Raw genomic sequence first — 13129 nt, 5'->3', positions numbered from 1 at the left:
TTTGCTTTTGTATATGAAGACTCTTCAAGTCTCTGCTTTTACTGGTGAGACACTTGCTGTAGCCTTGCGGCTTTCATCCCGCTGCAGAAGAGTGCTGACAATGTTTGGTTCCTACGTTACAACAGATACCCCAACCGCCAAAATGGCCTTGAGACCACTCACGAGGATAGTTTTTGGCGTGTTTTTGGAGAAGCTTTGGAGGATTTGGAAACATGTGGCCAGTCTGAACTTTTGAGGGAGATTGAGGTAAATCACTTTCTGAATTTGCTACTGATCTGACTGTTTTGCTCTTTCTGTAAATGTTAGACTGTTTCCCCGGATCTGTTAATTGCCTGTAGCATCCCTGTGCTGTCAGTGGTGTGAAGAAAGGTTTGAATTTAATCCGTGTCAGTGTTTGTGCTAATGGATAACTATGTCTCATTAGACAGTTGCTTGCGTGCACTTTTTCCATGAGCCAATGACTTACCCACCAGGAACTCCACGCTCTTTTTGCAAACTGTTGCTGGCCAACAATCTTCACATGACTGTTGGCAAACCTTCTCTATCAAACGGTAAATCCCCTGCTTGGAAAGTTATTGTCTGTCCAAAGCACTTAAAGGCCAAGCAAAAGGAGACCCCCAAAACCCCACTGGGACAGAAGCCTTGGCTTACTTCAAATATAGACAGGCCCACCATATTTCTTGCATTCAGCTGTCACTCTGCCGGAAACTGTTTCAGTGAAATAGGTAATTGGAAGCTTTTCAGCCAGCCTTCCCCATGGAAAAATCTGAGAAAGTAATTGCTTCCTGCAGAAATAAAGGTGTTTCCTCTCTTCACAAACCACTTTCTCTTTTCTTTATCCAAAATACTTTGGAGGTCATGTTATTGTGTCCGGTTATAGGATGGGGAGCCTGAATTTCTAAGCCGTGGGATGCAAATAAAGGCCTCCCTCGAGACTGTCAAGCAGGGGGAGTTAAACCTGCCCGGCAGGATGGGGGCGGTGCTACTCTCCTCTCTAGTTCAGCTACCACAGCCCAAAAGAAGGAGTGGGACCCTGTGAGTGCATATCTCCCCCTGCCTTCTGGGTGTTGAGGACTGGGGAGAGCTTGCTGCGTCGTGCCCTCCATCACCCCCAGTGGGACTGTTTTTATGCACAATTGCATATAGCTTAGGCGTCAGAGAGAAAACCACAATTTCTGAATAATTGGAAGTGGAAAAGAAAAGTCCTGTTTTGGTCTATATGGTGACAAGGGACTTACTAATTGTTTTTTCCTCCTTGATACTTAGCAACTGTAAGTGGGGGTGGAAATCTCAATTAAATTTATTGTGCTGAAGCATGGAACGGTGTATTTATTATTTTAACTGCTTTAAAAAATGCTGACTTAAAAAAAACAACCCCCACAGAAAACCCCAAACCCCCATCCCCCACAAACTATAACTTCTTCCCTTGGTCACTTATTTCCTGGACCTGAATGTATTTTAAAGAGTTTAGGCAACCACTGTCAACCTTTCTGAACTGCTGTTAACTGCTTAAGAAAAAGTACCCCTCTGAAATGGTGCAGAGATATTTCTCTTCTGTATAATGGCTGGCATCTAAATGTAAAAGAAGGGATTTGTTGGACTACTGTGAAATGCCAGGATAGAGAAAATATCTTTCTGCCCAATCCTTTTCCTTTTCCAGGGATCCATGGTGCAGAGACGCGTGGGCTTTTGATTCATGCTGGTTTAAGGCTTTGGAGCTTTGACAGTTATAGCAATGCTTTTAAAAATGTAAAGACATCTTACAAAAAGCTGAGCACCTCTAGGGTTTTGGTGTATTTAGCACATTTCTAGAATATTTTTGAAAGTTCTGGGGACAAAAGGAAAGTGCTGTGGTTTTAGCAGAAGTTTGATGGGTTTCAGCTCCCCTTTTATCGAATCCAAAGTACCACTGATCTGTTCCTCCCTCGCCGTGTACCCATCCTTCCTGAGGTGCGGTGTGGGATGTGCAGTGCTCACTGGGGCTTTTGCTGTACTGCAGGTTTCTAAGCCCCAGCTCCTGTGATTTTATGACGGTCAGAGGTTTCTATTTTTTTATTTTTAAATTCGACCCCTCGTGCTCTGCATTTGGAAAAGAATAAGAGTCATGCAAGATGATCCAAGACAGCCTGGAAACAGGTTCATACACAGTAGCAATCCACTCCCAGACTATGGGGTACGGGTAGAAACAGGATTTTTCCAGTATGTCTAGTGGAGTGTGTGTTCCCGCTTTGCTTTGAGGGCAGCCAAGACATGGGGAAAAATAATGTAGGGCAGCAACAGGCTAGAGAAGTCCAGAATTTGCCCTTTCTGCTGCCTGCACTTAACCCAGAGCACCTAGGAAATTGCTTATGATGCCACAAAGAGTATTTACCTTGAAGACAGGAAGGAGTTGAATGCTGTTGGGTACTGGCTGGTTACGGTATTTGCAGTGCAGGAGGGAGGACAGTAGCACAACGTGCACAGACCTTTCTGTTCTCCTCACTGGCTCTGCAATGCTGGTGTTGGTACGGCATGGCACGGCATCCTGGAGGGTGTTGGGGCTGCCTGAGGTCAGTGAACAAACGTACCCTGTTTGGCTGTACCTCTGTTTGCTAATCTGCATTTCAAGTATGTGGTAAGTCAGCGTCCTTCCAGCATGTGGCAGGTATTTGAGTTTTGTCCAAACTCGAGCTGATAAGTCATTTTTGTGTGAAGACCCGAAAAGTGCAAAGCTAAAAGGTTTTCTGTATTTTGGGATAATGTGGGTAGTGCTGGCATTTTCATACTGCCACCAGAATTTGCTTTATTTGCCTTTCTTCCAGCTTGGAGAAAAGAGCGGGAGGGCCTTGATTAGAGATTTAGTCAGATGATATTTCCCAAGTACAGGAGCAATTGCTCTTTGACTTGCCATGTTTAGCATTGCAGAATTTTGCTATCTGCTCCCTACCTTTCCTTTTCTGTCTTCTACCTTTTGACATTTAATGGGACTGCAGACCCTTGGAGCCTGAACTTTGAAATGACAGTTTTCATTATGCTGTTTAAATGGACTCTGTGACCTGGAGCCACTTGAGGATCCACAGACTGGATTCTTGACTCCTTCGTTAGCTTTGATCAATGTAATCTCATTAGTGAAAAGCATTGCCAAATGGAGTAGAATCTACTTATGGGCATCTTTTAATGGATGCTATCAAGGATGACCAGGCTTAAATATTACTTAATTTCATATTTTTAACTCAGTTTTGCTCAGTGACAGCTCCCATTTACTGACAGATAAAATCCTAATTTCTCTGCTGAATTGGCCTCAGTGGAGTCCAAGGTATTGACTTCCCTGGGCCCTTGCCAGCACCGTGCAATGCTGATGGTGAGCTGCAGCCTGCAGAGCCAGGCAGACACTGTTTCCTCTGCGAGCCCCCTGAGATCGGGGTGTTCATCCTTCTTGACTACCAAGAAGGTTCCTGCACAAGCTGAGGCCTGCCTGGCCCTGTTCGTGTAGATGGGGTTATCAAAAAGCAACTTTAAAAAATAATTCGCAAGTGCTTCCTTCTGAGATAAAGCTCCATGTTGGGGTGGGGGTGGAGAGCATACAGCAGGTCAGCGACAGACCTGGCAGCAGGCTCCTCAGGTCTGGAAATAGCTTTTATAGCTAACTGGAAGAACTTCTTGGTAGTTATTTTCTGATTAATGAGAGCAGTTGCTGTCTGTGCCACTTCTGTTGCTGCGTGGTCCATCTCTTCCTGCTGGTGTCTCAGCAGAGTGACCGTGTGCCCTCACCCTACAGGCATCCATCATGACAGGGAGCGTGCACAACCTGGGCCTGGAGGGCAGCAAGTTGCTCCTGGACTCTGTCAACCCGTCGGGACTGAGCCCGTTGAGGAAAGCAAACTCCAGCTGTGATGACGGACAAACTGAGAGCAGCAGCTCCCCTGCCAAGAAGAACGAGAGGAACCTGGACATGAAGAAGATCGAGAAGGAAATGCAGGAAATCATGTCCCCCACCCCCCTCGAGTTTCACAAGGTCTGTGTTGCCAAGGGTTGGTCTGGCTGTGGCACTGCGGTGCCTCGATGGTTAAAGCTGTAGAAACTTCGCAACCTTGTAAAAAATCTCCTTGTTCAGAGGCACCCCCAGAAAACCTTACTTGTTAAAGCTGGCCCCCACCAAGGTCTGCAGCAAAGGTTTCCAGAGGGGCAGATTCAGATGAAGAGGCCTCTTCAGAAGAGTAACAGGATTTAGCTGCCATGCTTCAGCAGGGTTCAAACCTGTGCTTTGCTGTTTCCCTTTATTATATGAGATTTCCAGGTCCTTGTGTTTTGGAGTACATTAACTGGTGCTACAGATACAAGCAAAAGAGCTTGAAGTATGGCCCCATGGAGACCCATCAATCCTTTTCCAGTGGCACGCTCCATTCAGTTGGTCACTTTTTGTATAAAAAATAACTCAAAATAACTTATTTTCCCTCCCCTTCCCCTCCACCCCCAGCCTTTCCTGAAGTGCAACTGGTAGGACCTCAGCGATGGGATACTTGTTTGAATTCAGTACCCAGCTGAACGTAGCCAGTTTAAGCATGGTGCAAGGCAACAGTAATTAGGAAAAGTAATTAACTGTAGAAGCTGCTGATGCAGAATGCAAGCAGGGAAGGGAGCTGGAGAGGTTTCAAAAATTTTGATTGCCTTTTTCTTTCCTAGTGTGACTTTAGAACGAAACCTGCAGTTATGGTAGCTGGAAAAAACAACTTTTTCGTGTTTGATCTGCTCTTGTCCTTCAGGGCATGGCAAATGTGCCTTTAAATAAAACTCCTTCGTACCTGAAGGAGGAGAGCTGTGTAATTAGACATGTTATAGGGTGACTCTTCATTCCGCTGGAGCATCTGGTGTTGGCTGTGTTTGGAGCTGAGGTTGAGGCCAGGTGGGCTGTTCCGGTGCGTCATACTGGGCACATCCATGAGGCTCACCCAGTCAAGAGCACAGCGATGGGGTTGGAGCCTCACGGTGGAGATGTGTTCCCAGTTCATGGGAGGCAAAGGGAGATTTTGGTGGTAGTGGCGAATCAGTTGTCCCTGGCTCCCAGTGTTACTCCATGGCAAGATACACTTCCAGCAGTGCACACCTCCTTTAGGCGAGGCCGAAGCATGACGTGTGCAAGGGAAGGGTGGTGGGGTTACTCCTTTCTTGTCCTCCATTCAGCACTTATTGATACGAATTTTCTGAAAAGAACTTGTGAATAATATGGAGAAGTTTAGGTGTTCCTGCTGAGTGATGTATTAAAAATGAGCTGTCTTCACATTTGACATGCTACATTGAAAATTCCCTGTGAACAGGTTGATTTTTCATGTGCTGGTCTGGCATAGAGAGGAGGCACAGCGTAAGCTGGGCTGGGGAAGGCAATGCTCCGTTAATAACACTTGCTTAGTTGCTCTTTGGGTGAAACACAGCAGCTGTCTATATTACACTGTTTGTGTTTCCTTCCACATCCAAGGGAGAGGGACTGTCATGGGGATGGTTATACACCAGTCACCAAAGCACTTCTCCATGCAATCTACCTAAGACGGCTCAATCCATATTAGCTGCCAGGCTAAGAAAAATCTGACCGGGAGACTCAGAGCAGAATTACCTGTGTTATTCCTATCCTGCCTAACCCTGTCTCCTCCTTCCTCTGCTGCATTGAAACATGTGTTTTCTGTTTCTGCCCCTCCAGATGACGCTCCACAAAGACCCGGAGAGCGAAGACTTTGGATTCAGTGTGTCGGATGGCCTGTTAGAAAAAGGTGTCTATGTAAATATGGTCCGTCCGGATGGGCCAGCAGATCAGTGTGGCCTCAAGCCATATGACAGAGTGCTTCAGGTAATAAATGCAAAATGCAGTTCTGGAGGCTGGGACGGAGTGAATGAGTGGCTGAGAGGAAGAGAGAAGTGAGACCCATCCATGGCAGCACTAACTTTAATGAAAGGTAATAGTTAGCCAACTAGGTGAGCTCTTAGCCACCGAGCACTCAATGAGACCTGTGTTTTATAATGAGAAACCACCAGGTAGTACCCCCAGATGGTACCCCTAGGTTACACCCAGTCCAGGACACAGCCTGTCCCGGCACCGGCCTTTTTGAGCTTGGGCAGCTCAAAACAACAAAAAAGCTGTGTTGCTTCCTCTCCTCGCCCTCAGTCCTTTTCCTATCATGTAAGAGGGTGATTTTTGGATGAACTGGACTGTGTTGACCAATACATGTGTTCCTGCGAAGCCCCATGTGAAGTTAAGTGGTGTTCATGAAGTTCTGTGCATGCCTTTGACAACTAAAAGAGTTTTCTAGGAAACACATCCTTCAAGCAAAGTGTTTTTCATGGATATTTTTCTTTGAAAGATACTTGTTCTGAAACAGCTGATGCAGAAACAGGATAAAAACTCTGGTCAAAAGCACAGTGTATAATAAATGTGACCTGGGCATATCAGACTACCAGAGGGACAGTAAGAGCGTGGTGAGTTTTGGAGATTGGAGAGGAGCTTTATATGGATGAAAAACAACTATTTTAGCTTTGGGGCAACTCAAACAGCAAGTGAGAAAGTGCAACCCCAATGGAAAAATTGCCACCATTTGGAAATGCAGATATTGTGACCATATTTGGAAACACTCAGAAGGATGTTTAGTTTTACTAATTTCTAGGCGGGGGTTGTTAGCAGTAGGATTAGAGCCAATATATTATGTACATCAGGTAACTGGAGAACTGGCAGCTCTGTGGGGAACCTTGTTTAAGCTTGTTATGGTCTCTAGCCAATTGGCTGCTATACAATTATTCCTTCTCGGCTTCAAATAAAAGATGGTGCAAGAATGAACAAGAGCTAATTAGGCTCTGGGCTGCCTTTCTGTTGAATGTTGGACGTGTCGCTTTTTGCGAGTGCCAAGTGCTCTGGGAGGCGTGCCCAAAAATCCTAAACAGAGCGGCGTGGAGACTTTCGACACCCCTCTTCCACATGCTGCGCCGCACGGCTTACACCTACGAGGAGACGAGGCGATTGCCGTCGTGTTGACGTGCCGAGCTGTGAATGAGGGATTGCAGACCTGGTCCGGGCAACTCCCATCAAGAAGGGGAGAGATGCATCGCTGAGGACGCTTCACAGTGCTGCTGATTGTGGGCGTGATGATGTGCCTGAAGGCCAGCGAAACGCCTCGTCCCTGCTGTCACAGACCCTCTGCCTCTCGGCTGGATGGATTAGCCGGAGCACGGCATTGCACTGATGGCACTTCTGCACTGGAACTGCCTGACTGGCGTAGAGCAAAGGCAGAGCAAGCTCATGGCTTGTCTCTCCTTGTCCATGTGTGGTTTAGAAATTGCCCTTAGTTACTGTGCTGTAAGGAGCAGTATTGGGGTCAATGGTGTGGACACCAGCTAGGGCAGGGGGACGCTGCTACCGTCCCAGAGCCCAGCTCCGTGGGCATGCGTTAATGCTGGGAAAGGGTTTTGGGTGAAAGGGTTGCATGGCCTCATCCAGCCCTTACCCAGAGAAGGAAGCAATGCCTGGCCCTAAAGGGTTCTGCTGGCTCCAAAGGTGGGTGGGGAATTCCTTCCTCCCTTCTCTGCTTCCCCTCCCTGTGCCGCTTGCCAGCCCCTCCATCCCAGAGCTGTCGTGGCACCAAGCCTAAGTGCTCTGGTAGCTGTAGGCGGGAGAGCTGGGGTGGTTCTTGCAGGTGACCCAGCTGAGAAATGTGCTTGAAGATCTGCAAAAGACAGCAGTGAAAGTGCTTTCACTGCTGAATCCTGCAGAGAGAATTTGCAGCCACCTTGTGAGCCCACGTGAAATGCATACAGACTCTTCTGAAATGAAGGACGGAAATGGGGAGAGGAGAAGCAGAAACTGTTCAGTATAGTCTCAATTTACTACTGGCTGAGCCGGAAAATGGTTGACAGAAGCCTTAGGGTCTGAGCTGTATCTGTTTCCTAGGCACTGAATACCCCACATCACAAATTTAAGGCCAATAAAAGCCGTGATGGCCAAAAAATCATGGAAAATGGCAACCTTTCTCCTATAGACTTGAACTGGAGAACTGGTTTTGAGCCCTGCAGTGTTTAATATTTATCATACTGCCCCAGACACCGGGGGTCAGGGTTTATGCCTGATCCAGACTTTTTTTCCCCCTTCTTCTACCAGTTATTGCATCATTTCTCAGCTAAGCAAGGATGTGCTCAGCCTGAAGGGGTGCCCCTGCTCTGCTGTGAACCTGGAATCAGGGACCCCCAAGAATTGTGTGTTTTCACAGGTGTGGGTTTAGCACCAACCTTGCGTTTTCTTACTAACAAACCTGGTCTTTTTGTTGTTCCTCCCCATGGCACATCCTAAATCCATCCCGGCAGGTAAACCGCATCCGAACGAGAGACTTTGACTGCTGTCTGGCTGTTCCCCTGATTTCGGAGGCTGGAGATAAGCTGGACCTGGTGATTAGCCGAAACCCCTTGGCACTGGCTGCCAACGCTCCCCCGGAGGGGAACAGAGAGCTGCCGGCGCAGGTGGCCCGTGGTGCCGAGGTCAAGGCGAGTGTCCAGACGCTCTGAGCAGCGGGAGCGGAGCAGACGGTGCCTGGGGCCTCTGCTGAACCGTTGTGGTTTTTTGGGGTGTTTTTCCTGTTTTTTGCACTGGTATTTGTAAACGCTGTGTGTATCATAACCTGCAAGTGGGGAGGTGGGTCTTCAGTGAGCCTGTAGACCGCCAAAGATTGCTGGGAAGGTTGGAGCTGGATGTGCATCTGAGGCTGTAGGCAGCACCGGCGATGGGGCGAGCTGCCGACGGGAGGAAGGAGCATCCCCTGTGGCAGGGCATCCCCCTGTGCCCCAGCTGTCGGGGTGCGTGGGGTCCTGCCTTCGACATCCTCACCCTGAAGGTGGCTATATAGGCCATCCTATAAACATCCTATAGGCCATCCTATAAACACACATGGTGCTATTATGTTTCTTGTTTGCTTGGTTAATTGCATACAGCAAGACTGACGCCTTTCCTTTTCTGTTGTGCCCAGCTCCATCCTTTAAACACTCCTGAGAAATCGATTTCCGCAGCCCCTTGCACTCCTGGTGCAGGGCTATGGAGACTCCTGTTTAAAAGACATTTCAGAATGTGCTTGAGAGTGGCGAGATGCAATTCTTGTTCAAAAATTGGTATTTGCAGCTGCGTCCTGCCAGCCCCGTCCGTGCTCCCTGCCAGGGCTGGCTCACCATGCAGTGGGATGAGGCACCTTGTCTCACCGTCGATTCCCGTGAGCAACGTGGTTACCTGTGCTGGAGGAGTTATTACAGAGCAGAAGGCCGTACCCAAGGCTAAAGGCCTTGAATTCCTGCCCAAATCCCCAGCCACTTTGTTTGTCTGGGCTTTATGGAGATCTCTCGCTTGCAAACCTGGCCTGTGCCCGCAAGTAAATAGCTGAACAGCGATCTTCCCAGGGCTGTCCCTGATGTTTTGAATGAATCAAACCTTGTCGTCTCCTGTCAGGCAGTGGCATGAGAAGCCCTTTGTTAGATGGAGGTTGTGTCCCGTGTGGGCTGGGCGCTGTCTGTGTGTGCCCACGCGGGTTCGGCTGCTCGCCCCCAGTCCGCCCGCCTTCGCCCGTCGCTGGCCTCTCCGCGGCTTCTCAAGCATGACGCCCCATGCTCGCTCCCCTCCCTCCCGAGAGCCCCGTGGGGAAGAGATGTTTGCATTAGTTGGCTCATCTGCTTGCCACGTTTCACGTATTAGCACTTTATGATGATGCTCATGGCCCGGTGGTGGTGGCGTGAGCCTGGCATTGCTTTCCCCGGCGCAGCCTCAGCACCCACCTCCCCCTTCCCCTTTCACCCTTCCGGTTTCTCCGCCGCCGCCGGCGCGCGCAGGGTGTCGGGTGGGGGTGCAGCACACGTTGGGTCGCTTTGCTGAGCCAGGACTCGTCCCTGCACTGTCCGTCCCCGAGCCGCTTTGCGACTCCGTCCCTCCGCCGTAGCGCAACGTATCAGGGTGTTTCTTTCAGACACATGCCTGGCCCCATCCAGCTATTTGTTGTTGTAGCCATTTTCTCTTCGAGTATGCAATATCCCATACCATTGCTGCCACAACTAGGTAATGTGCCATAATTGATACTGTGGAGCATTGACAGCAGCCAGAAGTGTTTTTATATGCAATATTCTGAGCAGTGGAAGCTCACTGGGGCTTCTCATAGGTTTTTAATGAAGACTTTTATTAAAGGCTTTAAAAAAAAAAAAAAAGGAAGAAAAACTTGGTCCTTGTATCCCTTCCTATGCATTTTGAATGATATGAAGATGAAATGCATTAAATGTGTATTTTTATCCATATATTAGAGTGTATTCCTTGTAAAGTATTTTTATATGCTAATTTTCTTATGTATCTATGAAAGCACAATATTTAAAAGTACAGCATTTCAAAGAATATTTTAGTCCTGTTTTGGACCTATTTGTAAATCTCTGTATTTAAATGGGATTGCAATGACTTTGACTTTTTTTTTTAATTAAATAAAAGCAAATTAAATGCATTTGTTTTGCTTTGTGTCTCTGCAGGAGGACAACAGTGAGGCAACACTCTGCTTCCAGCCCTATTTTAACTTGCCAGAGGACCCCCAGTTAGGAGACACCTCGAAGGACAAGGGGGAGGGCACGCAGGGGGGTTTGCTGGGGTGCCACTGCTAGTAGGGCTGGGGTTGTCCCTTGCCACCATCCGGCAGCAGGACTTGGGTCACTTCCCTCCCTGCGGACACGGAGGCAATTTTGCTGTAGCTCTTGGCAATAAGAGCTGGAGATGCCTGTGTGTGTGGTTCACTTGGCCACACTGGAAATCTTGTTGAGTTAAACCTGGGCCACTTCATGACAAAATACTGATGCAGCAAAGCACGTGGGTGGCCATGACGTGGCTGCAGCAGCACTGGCAAATCTATGGTTAATCCCTGGGGATGGGTTAGGAACCTGCTGGAGGACGATGTGCTGGCAGGAGGTGTCCCTTCTGGTGCTCAGCACCCTGCAGCTGTAGTGGGGTGCCACACTGTGGTAGCCGAATCATCCCACCTCTGAAAACCAGTCGTCCAAAGAGATGACTGACACAAACCCAGAATGTAGTTCCTTGTGTCCCTACGGTGAGGATTTCTTCCCTTTTTGCTCTTACAAAGGGGCTTAGGGCACCCCTGTGCTCCCAGCGTGAGCAGCACAGGCTGGGATCGCTCCCGGATAAAGCCACAGGGAATCTGCTCACCAGTAAGGAAAGGGTGAGCTGGGTTTTGCAACCCTTCATGACCAAGCGGGTAATGCAGGAATTTTCAGAGGCTGAGCATGGTATGGGAATGCTCCTGGTTAGACCTGGGAAATCATTGCCACGTAAACAAGCCTTATCTGCCATCTCTGGCCGCCCTCCTGGGGCACAGACTTCAGAACAAGGCCCTTGGCATGTTTGGCACCGGGGACTTGCCAAAGCTGGGGCGATGGCAGGTTGAACGAGCGCCCGTGCAACGTGACCGACGGGGTTTTGGTGCGTGCACGAGGTAAAAGGTTAGCATGGTGCTGCTCCCCTGGTATGTGCTGCCGGGTGCCTCGGTGGGCACTGTGTGTCCTGGGGACCTTGGTGGAGGGAGCCAGCTGCACCCATGGGCAGGTGGCGGCTGCCCATGGCAGGTAGATGAAACCCTTCGGCGGCAGCTTGTGGCACTTTTAGTGGCTTATTTATTTATTTTATTTTAACCTGAGACACATCACAGTTGCTATCTGTGCCGATAGCAGGCTGCTCAGGCCAGACATTGCACCAATGGGAGGAGAAATGCCCAAGTCCTTGTATCACACCCAAGAAAAATAACCAACCAAGCCAAAAAAACCCCAAATAAAGGCAGCTGTGGGGCTAATCCTGGGCATGGGGTGCTGGAGCCTCAGCAGCGCTCAGGGCCTGCTGCATGAATTCTTTTCTTCGCACAAATAGAAGCCACCTACATGTTGGTTTCTTCTTTCCCTACCTCAAATCAGGACTTAAGGAAAGGCCTCACTGCTTTAACCTTCATCTGTTCGACTGAACAGGCCATCAGCAAGCCTGATAAATATTGGGGGTTGGTTTCTCTTTCTTTCTTTCTTTCTTTCTTTCTTTCTTTCTTTCTTTCTTTCTTTCTTTCTTTCTTTCTTTCTTTCTTTCTTTCTTTCTTTCTTTCTTTCTTTCTTTCTTTCTTTCTTTCTCTTTCTTTCTTTTCTCTTTTTCTCTTTCTTTCTTTTCTCTTTCTTTTTCTTTTTCTTTTTCTTTCTTTCTTTCTTTCTTTCTTTCTTTCTCTTTCTTTCTTTCTTTCTTTCTTTTCTCTTTCTTTCTTTTCTCTTTTTCTCTTTCTTTCTTTTCTCTTTCTTTCTTTCCTTTTCTTTTTCTTTCTTTCTTTCTTTCTTTCTCTTTCTTTCTTTCTTTCTTTTCTCTTTCTTTTCTCTTTCTTTTTCTCTTTCTTTCTTTTTCTTTCTTTTCTCTTTCTTTTTTTTCTTTCTTTTCTCTTTCTTTCCTCTTTCTTTCTTTTTCTTTCTTTTTCTTTCTTTCTTTTTCTTTCTCTTTCTTTCTCTTTCTCTTTCTTCTTTCTTTCTTTCTTTCTTTCTTTCTTTCTTTCTTTCTTTCTTTCTTTCTTTCTTTCTTTCTTTCTTTCTTTCTTTCTTTCTTTCTTTCTTTCTTTCTTTCTTTCTTTCTTTCTTTCTTTTCTTTCTTTCTTCTTTCTTTTTCTTTCTCCCTTTCTTTCCCTTTCTTTCCCTTCTTTCTTATTGGGCTTTTCTGATGTATTTGAACTCCCCTGGTAATGGTGCCATGCAGCCAAGATGGTGCAGACAGCAGCAGGCAAGGCCCTGAAATGGGCTGAGTTGGGGCAACTCATAAAGCTGCAATTGTCTCCCTGCACGCCTGTGAAGGGACCAAGGATAGCTGGTGTCTGCAGGGACAGTCTGGTGAGGACATCAGCACTCTATTTTCAAAGAAAGAAAAGAAAAAAGAAGGAAAATAGAGGAAGAAAAAAAAAAAAAAAGGGAACTTTGTCATGGCCTTGTAAGACTCAGCAGATGCTCAATGGCACTTGATGAAAAGTAAGTCTGGGGAGAACAAAGCACCAGTGATATGTAAGGCCGGAGGCTGGGCAAGACTGAAATGCTGTGGGTTGGGACCAGCACTGACCCTCCTTCATGCTCAGCCAAAGTCACC

The 13129-nt window shown here is 47.5% G+C and overlaps 1 protein-coding gene across 1 annotated transcript in view; it reads left to right on the top strand.

Annotated features, from left to right (window-relative positions):
- The window catches only part of GRIP2 (glutamate receptor interacting protein 2), a 294065-nt gene extending 283593 nt beyond the window's left edge, over nucleotides 1–10472 (top strand). Inside the window, exons 21-24 of the mRNA XM_074878902.1 lie at nucleotides 126–246; nucleotides 3758–3994; nucleotides 5672–5818; nucleotides 8317–10472. Of these exons, the coding sequence (XP_074735003.1) occupies nucleotides 126–246; nucleotides 3758–3994; nucleotides 5672–5818; nucleotides 8317–8514 (703 nt within the window). The 3' untranslated portion in view covers nucleotides 8515–10472. The remainder of the gene's footprint in view (nucleotides 1–125; nucleotides 247–3757; nucleotides 3995–5671; nucleotides 5819–8316) is intronic.
- Nucleotides 10473–13129: the final 2657 nt, after the last annotated feature.

Source organism: Strix uralensis, chromosome 10 (assembly GCF_047716275.1).
Source record: "Strix uralensis isolate ZFMK-TIS-50842 chromosome 10, bStrUra1, whole genome shotgun sequence".
Lineage (NCBI taxonomy): Eukaryota > Metazoa > Chordata > Aves > Strigiformes > Strigidae > Strix > Strix uralensis.
The sequence above is the reverse complement of the archived record's forward strand: the minus strand, read 5'-3'. Positions and strand labels throughout refer to the sequence as shown.